The 12,463-nt window shown below is 39.5% G+C and overlaps 1 protein-coding gene across 2 annotated transcripts; it reads right to left on the bottom strand.

Moving 5' to 3' along the window:
• Window positions 1-246: 246 nt before the first annotated feature.
• Window positions 247-10,193, bottom strand: LOC110746065 (TMV resistance protein N-like). 2 transcript variants are annotated; one of them, XM_088248094.1, is made up of 5 exons: window positions 9,475-10,193; window positions 7,659-8,760; window positions 7,256-7,528; window positions 6,278-7,123; window positions 247-1,250 (listed from the first exon to the last, which is right to left on the bottom strand). In XM_088248094.1, the coding sequence occupies exons 1-5, from the start codon at window positions 9,987-9,989 to the stop codon at window positions 588-590; spliced, it is 3,399 nt and encodes a 1,132-aa protein (XP_088104220.1). In that variant the 5' UTR covers window positions 9,990-10,193; the 3' UTR covers window positions 247-587. The 2 variants fall into 2 exon arrangements, with proteins under 2 accessions (XP_088104220.1, XP_088104221.1); XM_088248095.1 differs by lacking the exon at window positions 6,278-7,123 and having other exon boundaries at window positions 9,475-10,192.
• Between the last annotated feature and the right edge of the window lie 2,270 nt (window positions 10,194-12,463).

The raw sequence follows: 12,463 nt of genomic DNA, 5'->3' as shown, positions 1-12,463 counted from the left end.
TATATAGGTAGGTTTCTTTGTTAGAGAGAAATAGGTACATTTACTTTTCAAGATGAAGTAAATTTCACTGCAAGGTAAGTGATCAACCTTTACTTTTCAAGATGCCTTACTTTTTCTTTTGACAAACATTACTTTTACTTTTTCTTTTGATCGGCATTACCTTTACTTTTTCTTTTTGTTAAGGAATTTTGTAGTTTTAATGGGGGTCCTCCCTTCCCACTTTAATAGTTCATCGAGTGAGTGAGCTAGTAGGGAACACGGTAATGATTTTGTGGGCATTAAAATTCTCTGTGTCAAAAAAAGTAAAGGAATAAACTTAGTTACAGAAGAAAAAAAAAAGGGCATTAAAATCTTTCACAACTCGTAGTGAAAAGAAAAGAGACAACCACCGTGCCAAAAATAATGTGAAAGGACAGAGGAAATTTCTAATGGAGACTGGATTGCTGGGTTTGCCGTAAACTTGGGGAAAGGACAGGTGCTGGAGGCTGAATTGTGGGGTTTATTCTTTGGCATTAAATTTGCTGCTCAGAAAGGGCTTTCTCATCTCATCATTGATTATTTCGAACATTGATTAATTTCCTTACTTTTTACTCCTCTTCAATATCAATATGCCTCCGCTTTGGATGATCCGCTGGTTCTGAAGATGAGCAAAGCGATTGCTCTTGATGATCATGATCATCAACTGCGGTGATATCTGATCCACGAGGCCTCTTTCTGACACAACTCGTTGATTCATTCATCATTATATCGTCGTCAACAGCCATGGCACTCCCACTAACATCAGCAACCTGGTGGCCTAATAGGTGCACCCCACAGCTTATAACCGGTATCGGTCCTGCGCCTTGCAAGTGAAATATAACTTGACACATATTACCCTGCTGCAAATGCGTCGGTTCTTCTCCCACACGTAACTTCTGCGGATCCAATAATGGAACACACTTGAGCCACACATGAGTATCCTCTATCTCCGTTGCATGCGTATCCCCAATCCATACCTTATTGACGAGTTTTCCATTGATAAGAATCTTGGCATCGTCAAAATAAGGGTAATGATAGCTAACACATAGAACCAATCTTGACGTCTCCCGTTCTAAATTTGGAGGAATTTCAAAAGAAAATTCACATCCACCAACGTATTCCTCTTTATCCTTGACATCAGGATATCTACATACTGTTGCATTTTTACAACAGCTGACCCACTTTGGAAATGCATTGCCTCGAAGTATAATTTCGAATACAGAATGCGGTACCTACAATAGAATAGAGTTACAACAATCATCATCTTAACGATATAATTGTTGAAATATAAGTGTTAGCTGAAATATTTGTTAAGTCAGCTCAGATTGTATTTTCTGTATGGTTAAATGTGAGCCATTGGATTATAGTCCAATGGACAGCTAAGGTGTAATCGTAGGAAAAATGTAACATTGTGCCATGTGTCTCTATCTCATAGGATAGATGAATGGATGGTTAGATTGAGCTGATGTAAGTAGGAATATTCTTTTTCCTAACGGTTTAATAACAAGCACGTGGTGTGCGTGTGTTTGGTAGAAGAGTGAGATAACAGACTCATTCTTGCTGCGATTGTTCTCTCTAATTTCTCTGTGTTCTTTCCCCTTTCATTAATTTCTGAGCTCCTTCATCAATAATCCAAAACCTAATCAGATCATAGTCTGAAAACTTCAACATGGTATCAGAGCCAGGTTCGATTGTCTTCTACTGGGCGTTCTTGAATCTGTGAGTTACGTGAGCTGAAGTTCTTGACGTTAAGCTTGGAATCTTGCGATTTGTGTCTAATATGGCTGGATCAAGCGGTGGTGAGCTACGAGCACCGATCTTCAATGGCGAGAACTATGAGTTCTGGAGTATAAGGATGAAAACTATTTTCAGATCTCATGGATTGTGGGATCTGGTTGAAAAAGGTGTACAGAACTCAGTTTTGAAGGGAGCTGATGAATCTGATAAAACTAAGAAGGACAAGGAGGAATCAAGTGAGGCAGAGAAGATATCTCTCACGGAGGTATTGATGAAAGATGCTAAAGCTCTTGGGCTGATCCAGGGAGCAGTCTCTGGGGAAATTTTTCCGAGGATCGCTCATGAAGAAACATCAAAGGGAGCCTGGAATCTCTTGATGAGTGAATTTCATGGAGACAAACAGGTGAGAAGTGTAAAATTACAAAGCTTACGTAGGGATTTTGAATATACTAAAATGAGAGATGATGAATCTTTATCTGCCTATCTTGCAAAACTGTTTGATCTTATAAATCAAATGAGAAGTTATGGAGAAGATTTACCTAAGGAAAGAGTAGTGCAGAAATTGTTGATTAGCTTACCTGCTATGTATGATCCTACATGTTCTGTGATTGAGCATTCAAGGGACATAGACAAAATTGAGGTTCAAGAGGTTGTTGCCTCCTTGAAAGGATTTGCACAGAGGTTGGAGAGACACACTGAGCCTAAAACTGAGAAAGCATTTGCTAGTCTCAGTGTGAATTCCAAAACAGATAAATTCACTGGAAAGCAAGGTGCTAAAGATCAAAAGGATTGGAAAACAAATGACAAGAAATGGGATAATAAACCCACTAATGGTGCCAAGAATGCGTGTAAGCATTGTGGAAAGCTACATTTTGGTGAATGTCGATTTAAAGGCAAGCCAAAGTGTTACAACTGTGACAAATTTGGACATATTGCAAAAGACTGCTACAGCAAGAAACCTGCACAACAACAGCTGAACTATGCAACTCAAACTCCTATTACACCAACCATGTTCTTTGTCAACAGTGCAACTGATAAGAGACCTCTGCAAGATGTATGGTACCTGGACAGTGGCTGTAGTAACCATATGACTGGAAGGGAGGATGTCTTGATTGAAATTGACAGAAGCATAACGGCAAAGGTTGCAATGGGAATAGGACAGTTGGCTAATGTTCTAGGAAAAGGAAGTTTGGTAGTTGAAACAAAGTTGGGAAAGAGATACATCAAAGAAGTGATGCTTGTAGCTGGTCTCAAGGAGAATTTACTCAGTGTTGGACAGATGATGGAGCATGGATACTTTCTGATCTTTGGAGACAACAAAGCAGATATCTATGATAATTGCTCATTATCTAATCTGGTGGCTAGAGTGCAAATGAAAGGAAATAGAAGTTTTCCCTTGAATCTTCATACAGATTTACATCTGGCATTAAAGGCAAGTGTGTGTCAATCAACATTGCTTTGGCATAGGAGGTTGGGACACTTAAATCTCAAAAGCTTGAGATTGCTGCAAGATGAGGGAATGGTGATAGGTCTGACAGATATTAAAGCCACAAGTGATGTGTGTGAAGGCTGCATCTTTGGAAAGCATAGCAGGGGGTCTTTTCCAAAAGAAGCAACAAGCAGAGCTACAACTCCACTTGAATTGGTGCACACAGATGTGTGTGGACCAATGCAAACTATTACAAAAGCAGGAAATAAATATTTTCTTACCTTCATAGATGACAGTACTCGAATGTGTTGGATTTATTTTCTGAGGTATAAGTCTGAAGTATTCAATGTGTTCAAAAAGTTTAAAGCCATGGTTGAATTGCAAAGTGGCTATAAACTGAAGAAGTTGAGAAGTGATAGAGGAGGTGAGTATACATCTTCTGAATTTAGCAAATTTTGTGAGGAAATGGGAATGGAAAGACAGCTTACAGTTGCCTATTCTCCACAGCAGAACGGAGTAGCTGAAAGGAAGAATAGATCAATTGTTGAAATGGCAAAGTGTATGATGGTTGAGAAGAAAATGCCTCTGGAATTTTGGGCTGAAGCAGTTAACACTGCTGTATATGTTCTGAATAGATGCCCCACTAAAGCTTTAGAGAAGAAAACACCTTTTGAAGCGTATAGTGGAAGAAAACCAGGAATTAAGCACCTAAGAGTGTTTGGTTCCTTGTGTTATGCACAAGTTCCAGAGCAGCAGAGACAGAAGCTTGATCAGACTAGCACCAGGTGTGTATTTCTTGGATATGGCAGCTGTGAAAAGGGTTACAGAGTGTACAATCTTGAATCATGCAAAGTGGTCATCTCCAGAGATGTTGTTTTCAAGGAGGAGGCTAGTTGGGATTGGAATGCACAAAAAGAGTGCAGCATTTCAGTTTCATTTCCTGATGGTGCTGCTGAGAAAGAAAAACAGATTGATGAGTCACATGGGGCTCAAGCAGAAATGTCAGAGATTAATGAAGAAGAACACTCTGAAACTGTCACAGGTCCACAGGATCTTGATCATACTCCTCGGAAATACAAGAGTATAGCTGAAGTCTATGAAAGATGCAATGTATGCATCATTGAGCCTGAGTCATTTGAAGAAGCTGTTAAGGATGTCTCATGGAAGAAAGCAATGAAAAATGAGATTGAAATGATAGAGAAGAATAACACTTGGGAATTGGTTGATAGGCCCTCTGATAAACCAGTTATTGGAGTTAAGTGGGTGTATAAAACTAAGTTGAACTTGGATGGTTCTGTTCAGAAGAATAAAGCACGACTGGTAGCAAAAGGTTACTCTCAAAAGCCTGGAATAGACTTCAATGAGACCTTTGCACCAGTGGCAAGGCTAGATACAATTCGGATTTTGGTGGCTTTGGCAGCACAGAAAGGATGGAAGCTGTTCCAGCTTGATGTGAAATCAGCATTCTTGAATGGAGTGTTACATGAAGAAGTTTATGTTGACCAACCACCTGGCTTTGTGAGTAAAATCAAGGAAGATGGAGTTTACAGACTGAAGAAGGCTTTGTATGGCCTTAAACAAGCTCCAAGAGCTTGGTATGAAGAGATCAATTCCTATTTTGACAAGGCTGGTTTTAAAAGGAGTCTTAGTGAGGCAACTCTATATGTGAAATCTGCAAAGAGTGGCATTCTTATTGTTTCACTCTATGTAGATGACATTATCTACACTGGAAGTTCTAGAGAATTACTGATTGATTTCAAGACTGAAATGATGAAACAATACGAAATGACTGATCTTGGTCTATTGCATCATTTTCTGGGGTTAGGAGTGATACAAACTGAAACTTATATCTTCTTGCATCAGAAGAAATATGCAAAGACTCTTTTGGATAGGTTTGGCTTCAAGGATTGCAAGTCAATTGCTACTCCTCTTGCAGTGAATGAGAAACTGTCAAAGCAGGATGGTAGTGAACAAGCAGACGAAAGCCTATACAGGCAGGTGGTGGGAAGTCTGTTGTATCTGACTGCAACAAGACCTGATATTATGTTTGTAGCCAGTCTCTTAGCTAGATTCATGCACGGTCCTACTAGGAAACATATGGGGGTTGCTAAGAGAGTACTGAGGTACATACAAGGTTCACTGGATTATGGCATAGCCTATGAAAGAGGAAAAGAAGCAGTGCTAATTGGTTATTGTGATAGCGATTGGGCAGGAAGTGAGGATGATATGAAGAGTACATCTGGTTATGCATTCCACCTTGGTTCAGGTGTCTTTTCTTGGGCATCAATCAAGCAAACCAGTGTGGCTCTCTCCACTGCAGAAGCTGAATACGTGAGTGCAGCTGAAGCAACTGCACAAGCAATGTGGTTGAGGTTTGTTCTTTCAGATTTTGGTGAAGAACAGGTCAGTGCAACATCCATTCTATGTGATAATACCTCTGCTATAGCTATAACCAAAAATCCAGTGCATCATCACAAGACAAGGCATATAAACAGACGTTTTCATTTTATTCGTGATGCCTTACAAGATGGAGAAATTGAGTTGCTATACTGCAAGACAGAAGAGCAGACTGCAGATATCTTTACCAAAGCTCTAGCCAGAGATAGGTTTGAGTATTTGAGGAAGAAGCTTGGGGTCATTTCAGCTAAACACTTAGAAGGGAGTGTTGAAATATAAGTGTTAGCTGAAATATTTGTTAAGTTAGCTCAGATTGTATTTTCTGTATGGTTAAATGTGAGCCATTGGATTATAGTCCAATGGACAGCTAAGGTGTAATCGTAGGAAAAATGTAACATTGTGCCATGTGTCTCTATCTCATAGGATAGATGAATGGATGGTTAGATTGAGCTGATGTAAGTAGGAATATTCTTTTTCCTAACGGTTTAATAACAAGCACGTGGTGTGCGTGTGTTTGGTAGAAGAGTGAGATAACAGACTCATTCTTGCTGCGATTGTTCTCTCTAATTTCTCTGTGTTCTTTCCCCTTTCATTAATTTTTGAGCTCCTTCATCAATAATCCAAAACCTAATCAGATCATAGTCTGAAAACTTCAACAATAATATAGAGGAAGAGAGAGAGAGAAGAGACAGAAACCTTATTCAGAAGAATATTTTCTGTGATCTCATAGGCACCTAGTCTATGACAATTGACCAAATCCAGCCACCGAACCCCCTGGGGAAGTTTTGGAAATTTTTCCAATGATGTGCAATTAGGCAAGAGTACCCGATCTACACTTGGTCGAAGCAATTCTGGAATTTCCTGAAGCCCCTTGTAACCATTTAATCTAAGAAACCATAAGTTGGCAAATTTACTAATGCATCCCGGACCTCTGAAAACATTGTTTCCCGATAGATCAAGAAATGTAAACGTGAGCCAGCAGTCAAGAGGCAGGACGAAGTTACTTTCTGATAAATTGCATCCTTGGAGATTAAAGAAAACTAGCTTGGGAAGCGCTAATGAGATGTTTGAGTCAGAGTTCACCTTATCGCCAAGTGTAGTGAGACGTTGCAATCCATATATCCTACGCAATGACGTAAATGTAAGGTTGTCACAATAACCAGCACTCATATATGTAATCCCAGCAAGATATGCAACTGATGATGGCAATCCTCTTATGCCACTTTCTCCGATATTCAAAATCACCAGGGATTCCAACTTGTCCTCTATTTCTGGGAAGCTCTCAAGCCTTCCACAATTACGTAGACAAAGCCTTTCCAGGGATTTCAATCTAAGTGTTGTTGCAAACCTTGTAAGCTTAAAGCATCCATCAAGATTCAATTCAACGAGTTTATCAAGGAGTCCAACAGAATCATCAACCTCAACCAAACTTGTACACTTACTTAGATTCAGCCACTTTACATTTGGGATTCCGGATAAGTCAGGGATTTTTTTTAAGAATTGACAACCACTCAAATTCAAAGATGTCAGCTTTGGCATATACTGTGAGACAAAAACATAAATTGGTAAATTATCAAATCCCTTAAAAAAAAACTTCGAATATATATATTTTTTGTTCCAAAAACAAGAACTCTATTTGAAATAGTAATAAATAAGAATAATTTCAATTGTTACCTTAAAATTTTCCAACTTTCTGATACTACCACAAGGCATATTGAACACAGCAAGATGCATTGCACAAAACTTGGATGGCAAAGAATGCAATTGGCATCGACCCCAATCAAGGAACCTCAACTCGTTGGGTAGATATTTAATGTGTCCAGATAGAATTGCATCACGATTTATGAAAATTTCAAGATTGTCCATCCCAGAGAAGCTTGCTGCATTCAATGTTATCACATTTGGCTTGGGAAACTCCACCATGATGCCTTTAATTTTTCCTGTGCCCTAAAATGGAAAATAATTAGTGTTAAGACTTTTCAAACCAAAATACAAGTACATTTTGTTAAGAAATTTCTAGGTTACATATGGTACTGGTTCTTTTCAAATGGAATATAAGAACCTATATTATACTTACTGTATTTTCAGTTAGAACATGGTAGACATCCTCATGAAACCATAATCTACTACGCTTGCCAGGCTCAATGGGGCACTCTTCATGAACTATATCCTTTCCCATTTTTTCTAGCAAGTCATGCATCCAAATCCTATTACATTCAATAGTTATGATTGCCTTCTCAATGAGTACTTCTATACAATCTTGGGAGACCTTCTGCTTACAACTTCTTAGTACTTGTATCACATAGTCCTTATCTTCACCCTTGAAGAAGCATGCAATGTCAAGAAAAACTTGTTGCATTGAATTTTCCAATGCATCATAACTTTTTCGAAGTATTTTCTGAATACCTAAATAAGGTTCTCCTTCGTAACCATCTAATATAGCTTGCCAACGATGTAAACCTTTATTACGAAGATGGGAACCTAAAAGTGTTATAGCTAGTGGAAGGCCTTGGGCATAGGCTATTGCTCGTTGTGCGAGTTCCAAATAATCATTTGGAGGTTCATTAATTCCGAAGACATTCAAACTGAAAAGTTCAAGAGCTTGGTAGTCAAATAACTTTTGGACCTCGTACATCAGCTCAATTCCATGACATTTTAGCAATCCGCTATCTTGTGTAGTTATGATGACTCTACTACCCTCACCAAACCAACCAACTCCAGCCAAGTTGTCTAATTGCTCCAACTGATTCACATCATCAAGAATTAAGAGAATCTTTTTATGCCTCAATAGTTTATGTATAATAGAGGTACCTTTATCAGCACTGGCAATTTTCAACTTTTTACCTCCAAGAATCTCTTGAAGGAGAGTCTCCTGTTGTTGGATTAAGCCTCCATATTGTGGCATTGAATTTTCTCTAACATTTGGCAAGAAACAACTTCCTTCAAACTTATGGGCAATTTCATTCCATATAGCTTTTGCAATTGTTGTCTTGCCTATTCCAGATGCCCCCCATATCCCAACCATGAAGCGACCATTCCCACCAACATCCAAAAGCATTTCCACATCTTGTACTTGAGACTGAATTCCAACTGGGTACTTGGCCACATTCCAAAATGTGCGTTTCAATACTACAACTAAGATCTCTTCAACGATGTGGTTGATAAATGTAGCTTCAGACCTACCATTTAAAAAAATTTGACACATTTAAGAAATAAAATTTAAACATGCAAGCACGCAAAGAATACCATATTTAGGTACATAGTCTATTCAGCCGGCTGCCCTACTCCCCCGAGTTTGATTGTATAGTTCGCTAAAATAAGTTTCCGTTTGGATGGATCATGGAGGGATTGAAAAGAAGGGATGTGGATTTGAGAATAACTAGATGTAGTGCATTTTAAATAGATATTGAATGTATTTGGAACAACTAGACATAGTGCATTTGAAATAGATTTGAAGTGACTACATGTAAGGAATCATTTGAAATACATTTATCTTCTTCATCTCTCTCTAGGCCAAATCTTGACCTACATGAATTTCACTAATCTAAACAAACAAGATTACCTTATTATGTAATACAAATCCATAATTTGGAATCCTTCCATCGAAATGGAGCCTAAGTTCCTAACCACAAACAATATTGACTTGTTTTTTTTAAGTATACGATGATATGTATCATTTATACTAGTCCGGCTAATATATGGGTTTTGAATCTTCTCCCTACACCTTTCAATTTTTCTCAAAACAATACTTTTTTTTAATGAGTAACAATTAAATATAACCAAAGGAAAAAGGAGAGAAACCATTAAACTTGAAAAAGATAGAAGACCCTGAAAATAGACTCAAGTCACTAAATTAACCATATATATGTGCACAATAGAGGGTAGAAATATACTCTCCCGCCTTGCAAGTATATCCTTTCAAACTTGCTGCTTGTCTAAGAGCGCTTCTCCATCTTTGCATCTTCTCCGTACTATCCTTAAATCTGCAGCTAATGTCAGCAAATGCATCACCAAAACTATTTGTTTGGTTTCGTACATGCGACGGATCCACTTTGTAAAAAATGGGCCAAACTATTTGTTTCTTTGATGTTTTGCATCGAAGGATCTCAACGAGTTCTTCCAAGCACCAGCTTGAGGATGCGTAGTTTTCAGAGAATACAATGAGAGAAATCCGTGACTCTTCAATTGCTTTGAGAAGTGCTGGTGAGATTTTTTCTCCTCCTATAATCTCACGATCAATGAAGGTGTAGATCCCCTTATCGGACAAGGCCTTGTACAAATGATCTGTAAAATTGGTGCGTGTGTCCTTACCTCTAAAACTCAAAAACACATCATATGTCCATGGATCATGAGTGAGAAAAGTAGTAGTAGAAGAAGAAAAAGAAGAATGTCCTTGTTGGTTGGCCATAGGAGCCAAACTCAGATCAAAGAATAAGTTGTTATAAGAAGGTACCTATTTTCTAATTTGCTGTTGTGAATGTGATGAAGTTTTTGATGAAGTTTAAGAGTGAGGTTCCAATAATTAATGCAACTTCCGGTCTTCAACTTCCTTTGGTCTTCTGACGCGTATACTTCGGACTTTTGCTCACCTTTCTTCTACCTATGCAAGGATGTGGTTCATATTAAGACTAATGGTTTGTCTTTTTCAGTGTTTGTAAACTTAATGGGCCTCACCTTTCTTCTACCTATGCAAGGATGTGGTTCATATTGTTTGAAAAAAAAAAGGCAGAAAAATTTGCGCAAATACTATCTAGACAAAGGAGTTATGTGCAATTATCAACCAAAGAAAATATATGGAGTGCTGCTATTTCTACCCGTTGTCCTATTTTTTCACCCACCTTATCTTCCCACCCACAATGTAACTTTGAAAAAACACAATCCTATCTTTCCACCCACCATTATTCCTAAAAGGCTTATTTACACCAATGCCCCCTGAAACTACGGTCAAATCTCACTTTGCCCCCCAAACTTAAAGTGACTCACTTACCCCGCTTGACTGTGATTTGGTGACCCACTTTGCCTCTTGCCGTCAACTCCATCCAAAATTCTATTAAAACTGATGACGTGGCAAGGGTGTTTGTGTAATTTTGTACCCATGGTTCATTATTCACCAATTGAGGGGTGACATGCCAAGTGGAACCACCTCCACATAGATGAAAATATAATTAAATAATATAATGATTAAAACTAATTTAACAATTAAAATAAAACATTAAAAAATTTAGAACTAAAAAAAATATCTCTCCCTACCTCTTTCTCTCTCTTTATCCGACCCTCTCACCCAAATCCCACCATACCTATTAGGGAGTTACAATAGTATTTCAGTTACAATAGTTAATCCTACTAATGATAGGAAATGGTCAGTTGTCAGTTACGTTGTTATTAGGCCATAACTCCATATTTATGTTCATGATAATGGCTTGTTGTAACTATAGATTGTTCTCTACAGACTTTATATATATTGTATAATGATCATATGAATGACTAAGGGAAAATCAGTTTCTACATGGTATCAGAGCTAATGGCTAACACCAATTAGCGATCCTCCAGTTGCCAACATTGAGAGTTGTTTGTACCATATCTGACCCTCCACTTATTTAGTGACACGTGGATCAGTGAAACTCCCCAAGTGCCCAAGGCTCCGAACAATTGGTATCAGCTACCGATGATATTGCCTCAAAGCAGCGAACGGTCGATACCGCCTAGCAGAGTTCACAATCGGTACCCCCTACCGATTCTGCAGAATCAACCTCGAAGGGCCCGCCCGAAATATCTAGAGACCCATGTCAACCTCATAGGGCCCTCCCACGAGTCCCACATCGAAATTAAGTACTAAGAGCATAAAAAATGCCCTCTATAAATAGGCCCCTTCACTACAATACAAGGGTAAGACTTTTCAGCTTGACTTTTATGCTAAATACATTGTTAGCAACAAAAGCTCTTAGAAACAAACTTACTTGGGCATCGGAGGGTCTTAGGCTGGTTCCACACCGGTTCCATAGACCTCACGAGCCTCGGCTTCCTTCTATTCAGGATCAGCATCCAGGGACAGGAAGGAACTGCGTCAAGCACTCAATCGATCCCTAGATCGTCCACATTACTTGTAAGTTGCACTCATCTCTATCTGTTCAAGTTTTAGTGCCAACAGATTGGCGCCGTCTGTGGGAATCGCTTATCGATCAACCCATATATCAAAAACTCTGAGACCAAAAAATGAATCCATCTTCGTCCCTCCTTGCCGATGGCCCCATCCTCGGCATCGGTGGCGAGCCAAGCCCTGCTCCCCTGCTTCACACACGGCGGACAGAGACGCCTGTTTGGCCAAATACTCTGCAAGCCCGCGTGGAAACCCTGCAAAGGGAAATGGCGAGAATGCAGGAGCACAACAACATCCTCTCCTCCAAACTTGATGACACCCAGAGGCAACTGCATGATCAGCAAACGCACTCAACCCAGCAATAGGACGGTCTGGATCAGAACATGCAGCTTCGGCAAGAGAAGTCATTTAAAAGCGTGCGGAAGCCCAGCGCTCAAGATAGAGGGAAGCAGCAAGCCACAGGCAAGCCATCTGCCTCCCGAAGGCTGTTCGTACCCTCCCTAAGGGAGCGTCACCCAGAATACCAAGTTTACTCCGACTGCCGCGATAGGATCAACCATCGGTGCAAGGAACGGCAGCCCTCACCCATTCAGATCCGAGGAAAACTCAACGATCGGCGGTTAGAAGCGCTTGGACTGAAGTCCCCCTTGCCCCAAAGGTATGGCGCAATCAGCTGAAGCCCATGTTTGAAGGCATCGATGAAGAAGACCACTCCTTTATCATTGTCACTCAACGACTCTAACGGCCTTGGGATTCGCATCACTACCGAATCCGGGATGTGATAC

This window comes from Prunus avium, chromosome 2 (genome assembly GCF_965620075.1).
Source record: "Prunus avium chromosome 2, drPruAviu1.hap1.1, whole genome shotgun sequence".
Taxonomy (NCBI): domain Eukaryota; kingdom Viridiplantae; phylum Streptophyta; class Magnoliopsida; order Rosales; family Rosaceae; genus Prunus; species Prunus avium.
The sequence above is the reverse complement of the archived record's forward strand: the minus strand, read 5'-3'. Positions and strand labels throughout refer to the sequence as shown.

Excerpts from the sequence above, each read along its gene's own strand:
- LOC110746065 (XM_088248094.1), bottom strand. The coding sequence starts at position 9,989 with ATGGCCAACCAACAAGGACATTCTTCTTTTTCTTCTTCTACTACTACT. Across the intron at positions 7,529-7,658 it reads ATGTTCTAACTGAAAATACA|GGCACAGGAAAAATTAAAGG; the intron begins GTAAGTATAATA and ends TTTCCATTTTAG. Across the intron at positions 7,124-7,255 it reads GAAAGTTGGAAAATTTTAAG|TATATGCCAAAGCTGACATC; the intron begins GTAACAATTGAA and ends TTTGTCTCACAG.